General features: G+C 43.1%; 1 protein-coding gene across 1 annotated transcript in view; it reads right to left on the bottom strand.

The window, feature by feature from the left end:
* Nucleotides 1-12,431, bottom strand: part of LOC126260646 (galanin receptor type 2-like) — a 305,639-nt gene extending 293,208 nt beyond the window's left edge. Inside the window, 1 exon segment of the mRNA XM_049957983.1 lies at nt 12,287-12,431. Coding sequence (XP_049813940.1) covers nt 12,287-12,431 — 145 coding nt within the window.
* Between the last annotated feature and the right edge of the window lie 1,749 nt (nt 12,432-14,180).

The raw sequence follows: 14,180 nt of genomic DNA, 5'->3' as shown, positions 1-14,180 counted from the left end.
AGTAAGGAATCACTCGTGAGTTACAAAGTGCTACAAGCAGTGCAGTTGGGACAATGAGTGCGAGCAAGGAGTTAAATAGAATGGGGAACAATGCTCAAGTAGCTCCTCCTAAGCCATTTATTTCAGTGGCCAGTCCTAAGTGACGCTTGAGGTTACTAGCAGCCAGTTCGAGCCAGAATGTGAACTTAAGGGTCTTACATTTCCCAGTCCAGAGGTCGGTTCACAGAATGTCTCTTAAAGCAGTCAGACTTCCAAAGTGCGTTAATTATTGACTTAGGAGTGTTATACTTGTAAATACGATCCTGTATCGTGGGGCAAAGAGAGGCTGGAAACTCTTCTTTAGACTGGTTTTAATAGTAAATCAATGCAGAAAATTGACAAAGATTCTTCAATGAATGTTTTGCAATTAACGTTTGGAACAATTTTGTCTCGTGCACCAGAAGCGTATGGATTCCCCGGCCGTGGCCTGAAAATGTGATTTCGCGCGTTAACACGACATGTTCGCGGACGAGACGAAGGAAAGTTTCAAATTTCTCCAACTCGAGAACACCAGTGCTCCTCTTTATTTATATTCCACTGTGTACTTCAAAATAAACATAATAAAAAAAAGATACACCATGAAGGGATTATTCGAATGTGATGTACATGTGCAGTCAAACAAACTATTAAAGTTTCAAAAAAATTCGGTTAATTATGCAAGGGACAGAGCTTCACAAATTGAGCAAGTCAGTAACACGTTGGTCCACCTCTGGCTCTTACGCAAGCAGTTATTGGCATGACGCTGATTGATAGGGTTGTTGATGTACTCCTGAGTAATACCGCGCCAAATTCTGTCAAACTCGCGGCCTAAATCGTCAAAATCCCGAGGTGGTTGGAGAGATCTACCCATAGTGCTACAAACAGTTTCCGTTGGAGAGAGATCCGACGACCCTGTTGGCCAATATAGGGTTTAGTAAGCACGAAGACAAGTAATAGAAACACTCTCCACGTGCGGGTGGTCATTATTTTGCTGAAATATGAGACTAGGATGGCTTTCCATCAAAGGCAACAAAACATGGTGTAGAATATAATCGACATCCCGCTGTGCTATAAGGATGCCGTGATTGACAAAGTTGTCCTGCTATGAAATGCAATGACACCTCAGATGACGACTCTTGACTGTCGGTCCGTATGGCGGGCGAAAGTCGAACTGATATCACACCTTTGTCCATGGAGTCTCGAGACAGGTCTTCGCTAGTTATCTGGGATCAGTTCGAAGCGGAACTCGTCACTGAAGATAATTCTACTCCAGTGAAGCATCAGGCCGAATACGTGTCTGGAGATGCACCTGACAGTGGTGGGACACCAACGTGACCGTCGCCCATCAAACGACCTGACAAACTGGAGTGATGGTCTGTGGGGCCATTTCTTTTTATCCCAGGACCCATTCGGTGGTCATTCACGGTACCCTTACAACACAGCGGTACATGTCCTACGCTTTGTGTTGTTGCTCTTCATGGCAAGTCGTCCAGAGCTTACATTTCAGCGAGGTAATGTCCGCCTGCATGTTGCGAGTGTTTCTACAGCTTTTCTTCGTGCTTTCCAAGTCCTACCCTCGTTAGTGAGGTCGCCGGATCTATTCTCAAGTGAGAACGATGGGGGTATGTGGACACGGCCCTCCAACCATCTGGGGATATTGACTGTCTAACGCACCTACTGCACAGAATTTGTCACGTCATCCCGCAACCCTATCATCAATGCCAAGCCCAATAATTGCTTGCACAGGATCCAGAGGTCGACCAAAGCGTTATTGACTTGCTCAGTTTGTGAAGCTCTTCCCCTTGAGTAAATAATTCTGTTTTTCTGAAAATTTGACCATTTCTTTGTCTGCATATGTACATCACGTCTATCGATTTCCGTCCTATTCGGATAATTCCTTCACGGCGCATTTTCTTGTTTTCTTTTTCTCCTTAAAGTCCCATAGGAAAATACTCAAAGATATTTTAATGGGAGCCTGGAGGAAGGAATTGCGAATAGAACCCCGTGCCCAAAGACGTTGTTCGGCGATATTATAGAATAGCGAAATTATATAAAAAATGCATGCCATATTAGAGCTTAAACGCATCTACAAGGTGTAAATTTTAAGTTGACTAACCAGAATAACTCCAAAAATAAACTTCACGCGAAAAAATGTGTAGAATCCAAAGCTGATTGTTTTCGAGGGGCATCTGCTGGTGCTGCTAAAATTAGCCTACCACCCCAGCCCCCTGGGAGTGGGGCGGGAAGGAACTTCAAAGTTTCAAATGGGAACCCCCATTTTTTATTTCACGATCAGATTATACATAAAAAACTACGCACATTTTGTCTTAAATATTTGTTTTGATTCCTGGTAGTTGGTGCTGTAATTCAAGAAAATCAATGTTCTCATTTTTACGTGGAAAATGGTTACGGATAAATAAGAAATACGCTAAAACTAAAAATCTCCCTCTCTCCCTATTGGGTGGGATTTGAGAGAGCGGAATTAGAGTTTTACAGATGTTGACCCAAATATTAATTTTTTCCGCGGATTTCGCATAAGTTTTTTTTTCATGGTCATGAGGCCACGGAACTTTTCATTATCAAATAAATCGTAGCCTGTGGGGAGAGAGGGAGAGTTTTAGTTTAAGCGAATCAAAATTTACGAAGTAAATTAGTATTTTTTATACTTAGCCATTTTCCACGCAGAAATGAGAACATGAATTTCCTTGAATTACAGTGCCAACTACCAAGAATCAAAACAAATATTTAAGACAAAATGCACGTAGTTTTTATTATGTAGAATCTGATTCTGCAATAAAAAATAGGGGTGCCTATTTGGAACTTAAAAGTTACCTCCCGCCCCACCCCCCAGGGGCTGGGGTAGCAGGCTTATTTTAGCAGCAACAGCAGATGTCCCCCTTTTGATTCTACACATTTTTTCGAGTTTTCTGGTTTGTCATCTTAAAATTTACACCCTGTATAACCGTTGTCACTTGCTTAGTGGGGGACCGTACAAAGTCTGCGTGTCTTTAAATTTAAAACTTGCCGAAATATACTACAAGTTGCTCTGCAAGTGGAAGGACAACATTTAGAACATGATGTTGACGTCTGTGACTGTTGGAATACTGTTTAGAACATGTGTAGTGCGTAACAAGTAATGTGGAGGTTGTAGAAGGGGAGGAGGAAACGAAATGAAACTTCATGGATTGACATGGATTGTGATAGGTTTCAGTGATTACAGAATCGCGTCAAATTTACAGAGAACTTGGCAGTTCGAACCCACGTATCAGTATGCCATCCTACCATATATGGTGTGTACTCCATTTTTTGTCAGGCAGCGTAATATCGACAAGAAATCAGCGGTTTCGCCCATCACCTGCCATCTTCAAAAATGGCTCTGAGCACTATGGGACTCAACATCTGTGGTCATAAGTCCCCTAGAACTTAGAACTACTTAAACCTAACTAACCTAAGGACATCACACACATCCATGCCCGAGGCAGGATTCGAACCTGCGACCGTAGCGGTCGCGCGGTTCCTGACTGAGCGCCTAGAACCGCTAGACCACCGCGGCCGCCTGCCATCTTCAGATGACAAGAAGAAACAGCGGTGCACTGAGAAACTGAATGAGGAAACCACATTGACACTGCAGTTTTCTCAGTATGCTTGAAAGAGAGCTACTGTTTCTTCTCGTGATCAGAAGGTGTTGGAAATAAACTGCTGTTAAAAGGAATAGATGGAAGCGTTGTTCGTATGATTCAACCCAATATCATTTAATCGGGAACTCAGTTCCTTGATATGATCATTTCTGCGATGGCCCGGGGGCAGAACTGTGGAACTAACAGCTGCCTGCTGCTGTTTGTAGATACGAGTGCCAATAGAGTCTGCTCCTACATTTATATTTATACTCTGTAAGTCACGTTATCGTGTGTGGCGAAGGCTACTGTGTGTAGCACTGTGACTTGTCGTATTTCATGATCACGTCGCGGATGGTGTGCGGGAAGAATCTCTCTCGTTTGATCTTCGTGGTTATTTCACTGGAACGGTACTCTTGGCTCTTGATTTGTAAAGGTATATTTGAAATTGGAGTTCAGCATTCCTGTTTTTGCTTTGCTATTCTCAGTTTCGGTTTTTGCGCGTCCCATGTCTCTTCTGGACACTGCCTCTTTTTTGCTACTGGCAGCCTTAATTTATAACTAGTTCTTTTTATTTTTTTATTTTATTATTATAACTTTTTTTAAACGATGGGCACGTGAATTTGGTTCTGACTCCTGCAAAGAGGGAACGGGGGCGCTAACCCACTCTTGACTTCCTTTGTTTTGATTTAAAATTCAAGTTTGCTTCAAATTGTTGACAGCGGCTTGCAGGACAGAAAGAAAGAAAAAAATTACGAAAATATCTTCACATTTGTTAATTGATATTTCAGCATTTTTCCAGAATGAATTTCACTCTTCCGAGAAGTGTGCGTTCTTATGCAACTTCTTGGCAGTTTAAAACTGTGTGGGAGGTAGGGGAAAGGTACTGGCGGAAGGATAGCTGTGAGGGCGGGTCGATGCTGTGCTTGGGTAACTCAACTGGTAGCTAGCTCCCTTGGACGTGAAACGCAAAGGTCTCAGGTTCTAGGGTCGGGCCCAAATACAGAAAGGTTCATCACTTTTGTTCCTATTTCTGATTTAATCCCTATCAAACTAACCCATTAATATAGTTTTCCCAAATAAGAAATGATGCTATTGAAAGACTGCGTAAAAGCAAAAATGGTTGATAGTGTTTACCAACTTCTTTCCCAAATCTTCTTTCGTTATATTCAAGGCTGATCTTTTTCTTGCGTCTTTGCATCTGATCTCCAGCATCCTTGTATTTCCGTACCATAAAAATGCACACTGTTTGTAGATGACTGATATACGGAAAAGGTACGAGTTCTGTTTGTCGCAGTTTCTCCTACCATCAGATTGAAGTTATCTGTTCTGACAGTCTTCCGCTCTCCAGACCGGAAGACATCAGACATCTTTTCTTACACCGAGGAATTCTTTTGCCAAAATAATTATCTTGATTAATAAAAAGAATAAGGTGAGAATTCCGACCAGTAACGGCCAAGGAATTGTAATTAAATCATTTCTCTGCTTCATAAAACACTGAAATGCCTGGTAGGTTGTCACAAAAATTGGGAATTTCCCAGTCTACAATTTTGGGCTGTATGGAGATCCTCAAGCTTGCTGTGGGTGAGACCAAATGTACATAAAAAGAAATAGGATCTCATGATAACCAATGATAACTTGCCCAGCTCCTAGAGAGAGTACTCATCAGAACAACATAAATGAATCTTGGGAAAATCGAATCACGATCGAAAGTAATTAGCCATGAGTAAACCCCTAATGTGAGTGGATAGGCAGGGAAAGCGCGACACAGCTTACGACGCCAGCGTTTCTGGAACCGCGATACTAGTTGCTCGTGTTACAAATCTCCTGTTACGATCTTAATCGTGGACGAAGCTGCCACGAGCATTCTTCCGCGAATATCTTCTTGACTAAAACTGAATGTAACTAAGCATGATCGCCTCCAAGATGGTGGAAGATCTGGGGCTGTGGAAGTGTCTCTCAGATGTTTTGTTTCCTCAGTCACAGCACAATACAGTGCTTCCTCCGACATAATAAGATTCCTGCAACCAACTTGTCTGGTGGCGGCAATGCAGACGGTTGCTACAGCTGACTGTCGGTTGAAGTGATATATTTCCCCCCTCCCCATCCAAACGAACAGGTTGGTAAACCTATGGCAGCTCCAGTTCTCAAACTGCGGGGGAGGTGGACTCCGGAACTTCTTCTGATTTAATAATTTATCTTGTGTATTGTATAAATTAAACGATTGGTGAGGAAGGAAATTGTCCCATCTCCACAATTAAGTAGTCCTCTACTTGCTGAATTTGTTGGTGGTTTCAGTTGGCTGGAGAAAATTGAACGGATCAAATTCATTGATATTTTAATTAATTGATTTATATGAGTGCATCAACTACTTGTTCAAAAATCCTCCTTTTTGTTACTGATTGAGGACAGCCCCGGTAGATGCTACAAACAGATTCTTTACTAGTGTGCAAAAAAACTGATGATTACATGAAGGATAACAAGTAATTAGCTCTGCCCCTTCAGTGGTTCCAACTAAATACAGTTCCGACGTATAGGCCCAACAAACTCCCGGATGCCGGAACAAGACGGAGAGAACTAGCACTGTTGCGCTCTACGAAGCCTAACTCCTCGACGTAACGCAGTCTTCTCCTGATGGCACATTGACGAGAGTTTAGGGGATGGATTGCAAGAAGTCGGCGCATTATTCAGCATAGCTCAGAACTGGATGACACTGCAATATTAACTATCTCTTCCGTCTGGTGTGTGACGGAGGGTACCTTGTTACCACAGCTATTTCCTTCATTTCCTGTTCAAATCGAGAGTGTTCCGCGGTAAGAACGGTTGCTGGTAACCTTTACGGTCTTTCCACGAGTTATACATAGGCGAGAGCGATATATTTGCTAACGCATATGAAGAAAAACTGAAAAAATTGAAATTTACCACGTATCTGTTGTAATTTCATGCAAATTTTTGAAACCGAATGAAAAATTTCACACAAACAAGACTAAAAAGTCGAAAATAATTTCTTAATTAAAAACTTTTTAATACAACATGCTTTTAAATGAACTAAAAATATAAAATAATTTCTCCTAGCCCCATACAAATTCCTATCATGCAAATAGTCATGCAAATATGGGCTTGTGAATTTTTAATAGCTACGATAATAGCTGTAAAATTTGAACTGAAAAAAAATGGGGTACGATCAGCAGATAATTGATCCGTGAATAATTCAGCTAAGACAGTAATAATCTTAATGCACTGCATATGATATGAAATATTGTGTGACTTTTTTACAACAGCAGCTACTCTTTATGCTCCTCACGATTATCTACTGAACGTGTCCCACGTTTTCCTTTTTTAAATTTCACAAATAACGTCATAGGTGTTTAAAATTCACAAGCGCATCTTTTCAGAACTATCTGTATGGGTTTAGGAATGTATAAGGGGCTAGGAGAACTTATTTTTTACAATTTTTTGTTTAAAAACATGTTATGTTAATAAGTTTTTATTTAAATAATTTATAACAATAAATTTACACCTAATGATTCGCTAATGATTAGCATAATATTAGCCGAAAGCGAAACCTAATAATGAAACTTGATACAGAAAGAACTGTCCCGCAAGAAACACCTGCATCTACATCTACGTGACTGCCTGGCAGAGGGTTCAATGAACTACCGTTCCACTCTTGAACGGCACGCGCGAAAAACGAGCAATGAAAATTTTCTGTGCGAGCCCTGATTTGTCTTATTTTATCGTGATGATCATTTCTCCCTATATAGGTGGGTGCCAACAGAATGTTTTCGCAACGGGAGGAGAAAACGGGTGATTGAAATTTCGTGAGAGGATCCCGTCGCAACGAAAAACGCCTTTGTTGATTGCCACTCCAATTCACGTGTCATGTCTGTGACACTATCTCCCCTATTTCGCGATAATACAAAACGAGCTGCCCTTGGACAAGCGTGGTGTAAGCAGTCTCTTTAGTAGACCTGTTGCACGTTCTAAGTGTTCTGCCAATGAATCGCAGTCTTAGGTTTGCTCTACCCTCAATGTTATCTATGTGATCGTTCCAATTTAGGTTATTTGTAATTGTAATCTCTAAGTATTTCGTTGTATTTACAGCCCTCAGATTTGTGTGGCTTATCGCGTAATCAAAATGTAGCTGATTTCTTTTAGTACTCATGTGAATAACTTCACACGCCGGCCGGAGTGGCCGTGCGGTTCTAAGCGCTACAGTCTGGAACAGAGCGACCGCTACGGTCGCAGGTTCAAATCCTGCCTCTGGCATGGATGTGTGTGATGTCCTTAGATTAGTTAGGTTTAATTAGTTCTACGTTCTAGGCGACTGATGACCTCAGAAGTTAAGTCGCATAGTTCTCAGAGCCATTTGAACCATTTAACTTCACACTTTTCCTTATTCAGGGTCAATTGCCACTTTTCGCACCATACAGATATCTTATCTAAATCATTTTGCAAGTAGTTTTGATAATCTGATAACTTTACAAGACGGTAAATGACAGCATCATCTGCAAACAATCTAAGACGGCTACTCAGATTGTCTCCTATGTCGTTAATATAGATCAGGAACAATAGAAAGCCTATAACACTTCCTTGGGGAACGCCGGATATTACTTCTGTTTTACTCGATGACTTTCCGTCTATAACTACGAACTGTGACCTTTCTGGCAAGAGATCACAAATCAGTCGCACAACTGAGGCGATACTCCATAGGCACGCAGTTTGGTTAGAAGACGCTTGTGAGGAACGGTGTCGAAAGCCTTCTGGAAATCTAAAAATATGGAATCAATTTGACATCCCCTGTCGATAGCACTTATTACTTCATGAGTATAAAGAGCTAGTTGTGTTTCACAAGAACGATATTTTCTGAAACCGTGCTGACTATGTATCAATAAATCGTTTTCTTCGAGGTACTTCATAATGTTCGAATACAGTATATGTTCCAAAACCCTACTGCAAATCAACGTTAGTGATATAGGCCTGTAATTCAGTGGATTACTCCTACTTCCCTTTTTGGGAATTGGTGGGACTTGAGCAATTTTCCAGTCTTTACGTTCGGATCTTTCTGTGAGCTAGTGGTTGTATATAAATGCTAAATATGGAGTTATTTTATCAGCATACTCTGAGAGGAACCTGACTGGTATACAATCTGGACCGGAGGCGTTGTCTTTATTAAGTGATTTAAGCTGCTTTGTTACACCGAGGATATCTACTTCTATGTTTCTCATCTTGGCAGTTGTTCTTGACTGAAATTCAGGAATACTTACTTCTTCTTCTTTGGTGAAGGGGTTTCGGAAAACTGTGTTTAATAACTCTGCTTTAGTGGCACTGTCTGAAGTGTTGGCAGAAGAGCCAACACCGTGTTGCTAGAGGAGGCCGAAAAGCACGCTTTTAAGCTCACGCAGATTGGCGTGAGGTCTGGAACATTACAAGGAAATGAGAACTTAGAAAAACGGACGCAGTTGCTGTAATACTTAACTTTAATCCATAATTGGTGTACATCGCTCTTGACTGTACATGCTTCACAAGATAAATATCAAATGCTATGGCGCCTTGCTAGGTCGTGGCAAATGACGTAGCTGAAGGCTATGCTAACTATCGTCTCGGCAAATGAGAGCGTATTTGCCAGTGAACCTTTCCTAGCAAAGTCGGCTGTACAACTGGGGCGAGTGCTAGGACGTCTCTCTAGACCTGCCGTGTGGTGGCGCTCGGTCTGCAATCACTGACAGTGGCGACACGCGGGTCCGACGTATACTAACGGATCGCGGCCGATTTAAAGGCTACCACCTAGCAAGTGTGGTGTCTGGCGGTGACACCACACTGTCATCAGTGAATTCACCGTTGTTATCGCACAGTGAAGGTATTGACTGCGTCTTGCCACTGGTGTGCTTTATGCATGACCAGAATCTCTTTGGGTTTTCTGCCAGATTTCGAGACAGAATTTCGTTTAGGAAATTATTAAAAGCATCTCGCATTGAAGTTTGCGCCATATTTCGATCTTCTGTAAAGCTTTGGCAATCTTGGGGATTTTGCGTTCTTTTAAATTTGGCATGCTTTTTTCGTTGCTTCTGCAACACCATTTACGCTTCGAGTGGGCTCATGAACTAATTGTTCAAAATAATTTTCTGAGAAAGCATTCAGTACAATTTCGGATGACGTTTTATGCCGGCCGCCGACTTTAAACGTATAATTTTGCCAGCATATCGAGGGTAGGTTAAAGTCACCACCGACTATAATTGTATGAGCGGGGTACTTATTTGAAGTGAGAGTCAAGTATTCTTTGAACTGTTCAGCAACTATATCTTCTGAGTCGGCGGGGGAGAGGGGGGGAGGGGGGAGGGGTCGGTAAAACGATCCAATAAGTAGTTTAGTCCGATTGTCAGGTATAACCTCTACCCATACTATTTCACACGAACTATCTACTTCAGTTTCGCTGCAAGGCAGACTACCTCTGACAGTAATAAATACTCCACCACCAACTTTATTTAATCTATCATTTCTGAATACTGTTAGATCGTCTGAAAAAATTTCGGCTGAACTTATTTCCGGCTTTAGCCAGCTCTCTGTACCTACAACTATTTGAGCTTCAGTGCTTTCTATTAGGGATTGGAGCTCACGTTCTTTCCCAACACAGCTACGACAATTTATAACTACAATACCAATCGTTTCTACAACTACCTTACTGTGTTTTACCTGCCCACCTTTAGACGGACGTCCCTTCTGTGGCTCTCTGAGACCCTCTAACCCAGGGGCGGGCAGGCATCCTGCACATGTGCGGTGCACTTGCACGCGTGCAGTTAACAGGTGTTCCGCGTGCACACAGGGGCAAGCTGGCCACCCGCTTATCTCCCATCCCCACCATACCTTGTCCGCTCCTTCCTCTGTAATGCGTTTTGTTTCCTAGTTTGCTTTATTGAGTGAATGAATAAGGTTAGTAGGAGTGCTTGAAAGAAATCATGGTTTGAAAGAGTACCTATTACCTACGATACGTTTTATTTAATTATCACAGGTGGAGTTTACAATACGTTTAATATCTGGAACAAAATTTCTACATACAGACAAACATAAACAGTTACGTAAATTTTCATCACTGATGTTTGCTCTTAACCGAGACTTATTAATTCAGCAAATGGTTTTCCAGCTCTCGCTATATTAAGCGCAGTCTTATAACTTGCACATACCGCTGGGCTATTATTGTTATCGTCCTGAAAACTTGAAAACAGTGCTCCATAAAATGTTAAATCAGTTAGATGAGAGACATGACGAGAGAAGGTCGCAGATCTCTCGTGACAACAGAAACTACGACAAATTCAAATGGCTCTGAGCACTATGGGACTTAACAGCTGTGGTCATCAGTCCCCTAGAACTTAGAACTACTTAAACCTAACTAACCTAAGGACATCACACACATCCATGCCCGAGGCAGGATTCGAACCTGCGACCATAGCGGTCGCGCGGTTCCAGACTGTAGTGCCTAGAACCGCTCGGCCACTCCGGCCGGCCAACTACGACAGATTCATCTGGTATCGTCAGATCGCTCTTCTTAAGCTCAGTCAATTCCCCATCCGCTCAGAATCCGACAATAAATTGTACTCGTCCTTGTGAAATTTATTATAATGGCCTTCAATACTAAACTTCCGTTGACCAGCGAGAATACTGCCACATATTAAACATTTCCAATTTTCACGTTTTTGCACAAAGAAAAAATGATTCTCCCATTACTTTTTAAAAGATAGCAAATCTCCACTTCTCCGTTTCTTGAAATACAACGTTCACTACATAGTGCCCGCTTCGCATCAACGTCCGCAGCTTAGCCTGGTACTACACTGCCGCAACCTGCCGGCTGTCACCACAGCCCCGGTCGACGCCTGCACGCGAGCAGCACACGTGCAGCGCTGAGCGCTCATGAGCCGCGTGCAACGTTTGCCCGCCCCTGCTCTAACCTAAAAAGCCGCCCAGTCCCTTCCACACGGCCCCGCTACGCGTGTAGCCGCCTCAAAGGCGGTTATGGGAGTATCCTGGAATACATTTTGGTTCTGATTGTACACCAGCAAGGGACTGCTCCTAGTGTTGGTAGCAGTGACGAATCTATTGTTAGCACAACTACTGCCACTGCCACTGCTATATTCCACCACATCGATGGAATTCCCCAAGGGTTTCTGAAGCCAACTACAATTCTAAATACCAGTTTCCCAAGTTGATTACAATTCCTAGATAAAGGAAATGGTCACGTTAAATATACTACCTCTAGACCACTGATCAACACTTAGGTCAACGATCAGGTACCATCCACTATACTGCCTTTGACTGTTCAGATCAACCGTGGCTCTATAAGTGGTCACGGCGATGTGCGTGATGTGGACAAAGGTGACAGTACTTCACTGATGACTTCGCCACTCGCCTAAGTTTTCACTTTTACTATTACATCTTACGTGTGCGTTTCGTGCTTTAAATATATTGTGTTGATATCAATGACTCCTGTAGAAGTATTCATTTTACAGTCGAAAAGAAATGACATCTGATATGCTGTTCACAATCTCCCAAAACTTTGAATTTTTAACAGTTATGTATAATAGGTGTTCTTGTATCATCTCTGCTATATGTAAGTTGTACGAGAATGTTTTGTGAGAACCAACCATTCTGCAGTCACATACTTCTCACTGTCGGCACTGTATCATCTCGACTAGGTGAGACTGATGTCTGGGAAGATGTCGTTAGCCCACCAAATCTTATGTAACAGATGAGCTCCAGTCCTCCTGCCAGGTATTCACCTGCGAGCACGCCGTAGGTGGATTTCATTGCAAATTCCAATTGTGATTAGCATCTGGACCTTGTCCAGCTCTCGTTTTTGAGCCGATATGAGGCATCAAGATAATATCTATTGGGAATATGCCTGAATGCTCAAGGATTGTGTGGTATCATGTATCGATACGACCCTATGGGCGCTGCGAAGTTGGCAACATAATTGCAAGTCTCCGTTAGGCGCCGATAGCAGTTTCGCGAGATCTGGAGGACCCAACGGTGCGCACCCGCCGAGTAAAGCGTCCAGTGGCAATGGACTACGAGCACCCAGTGCCGCCACAATATAGGATGGCCAGCAGCAGCCACTCAGCCCACCTGCACATGGAGCCTCATCGCCACGACACCAGTGTTCATGCTCAGCACACAGAGCCTCGTCCTACACTACTGGCCATTAAAATGACGTGCTACAGACGCGAAATTTAACCGACAGGAAGGAGATGCTGTGATATGCAAATGATTAGCTTTTCAGAGCGACATTGCTGCTCGCGTTGGTCGAGATCCAGTGACTGTTAGCAGAATATGGAATCGGTGGGTTCAGGAGGCTAATACGGAACGCCGTGCTGGATCCCAACGGCCTCGTATCACTAGCAGTCGAGATGACAGCCATCTTATCCGCATGGCTGTAGCATATCTTGCAGCCACGTCGCGATCCCTGAGTCAACAGATGGGAACGTCTGCAAGACAACAACCATCTGCACGAACAGTTCGACGTCGTTTGCAGTAGCATGGACTATTAGCTCGGAGACCATGGCTGCGGTTACCCTTGACGCTGCATCACAGACAGGAGCGCCTGCGATGGTGTGCTCAACGAAGAACCTGGGCGCACGAATGGCAAAACGTCATTTTGTCGGATGAAACCATTTTCTGTTTTCAGCATCATGATGGTCGCATCCATGTTTAGCGACATCACGGTGAACGCACATTGGAAGCGTGTATTCGTCATCGCCATACTGGCGTATCACCCGGTGTGATGGTATGGGGTGCCATTGGTTACACGTCTCGGTCACCTCTTGTGCGCATTGACGGCACTTTGAATAGCAGACGTTACATTTCAGATGAGTTACGACCTGTGGCTCTACCCTTCATTCGATCCCGGCGAAACCCTACATTTCAGTAGGATAATGCACGACCGCATGTTGCAGGTCCTGTACGGGCCTTTCTGGATACATAAAATTTTCGACTGCTGCCCTGGCCAGCACATTCTCCAGATCTCTCACCAATTGAAAACGTCTGGTCAATGGTGGCCGAGCAACTGTCTCGTCACAATATGCGTCACTACTCTTGATGAACTGTGGTATCGTGTGAAGCTGCATGGGCAGCTGTACCTGTACACGCCATCCAAGCTCTGTTTGACTCAATGCCCAGGCGTATGAAGGCCGTTATTACGGCCAGAGGTGGTTGTTCTGAGTTCTGATTTCTCAGGATCTATGCACCCAAATTGCGTAAAAATGTAATCACATGTCAGTTGTAGTATAATATATTTGTCCAATGAATACATGTTTATCATCTGCATTTCTTCTTGGTGTAGTAATTTTAATGTCCAGCAGTGTAGTTACTGTTGTAGGAGCTGGTCTCGAGTTCTTGCTGCATTGTTTGTAATGAGTCCTCGTTAGTTTGGGGAATTACAATGTATGTTGTGTTAACTTGTTCGCTAATCGTTTCTGTTCATGTCCAGCTTTTTTTCGATGACAGTTGCCACTCCATCTTGCAGTCATCTCTCCTTACCATTGCCTACGAAGTCGTACA

This window comes from Schistocerca nitens, chromosome 5, assembly GCF_023898315.1.
Source record: "Schistocerca nitens isolate TAMUIC-IGC-003100 chromosome 5, iqSchNite1.1, whole genome shotgun sequence".
NCBI classification, from domain to species: domain Eukaryota; kingdom Metazoa; phylum Arthropoda; class Insecta; order Orthoptera; family Acrididae; genus Schistocerca; species Schistocerca nitens.
This window is presented reverse-complemented; position numbering and strand designations above follow the sequence as displayed.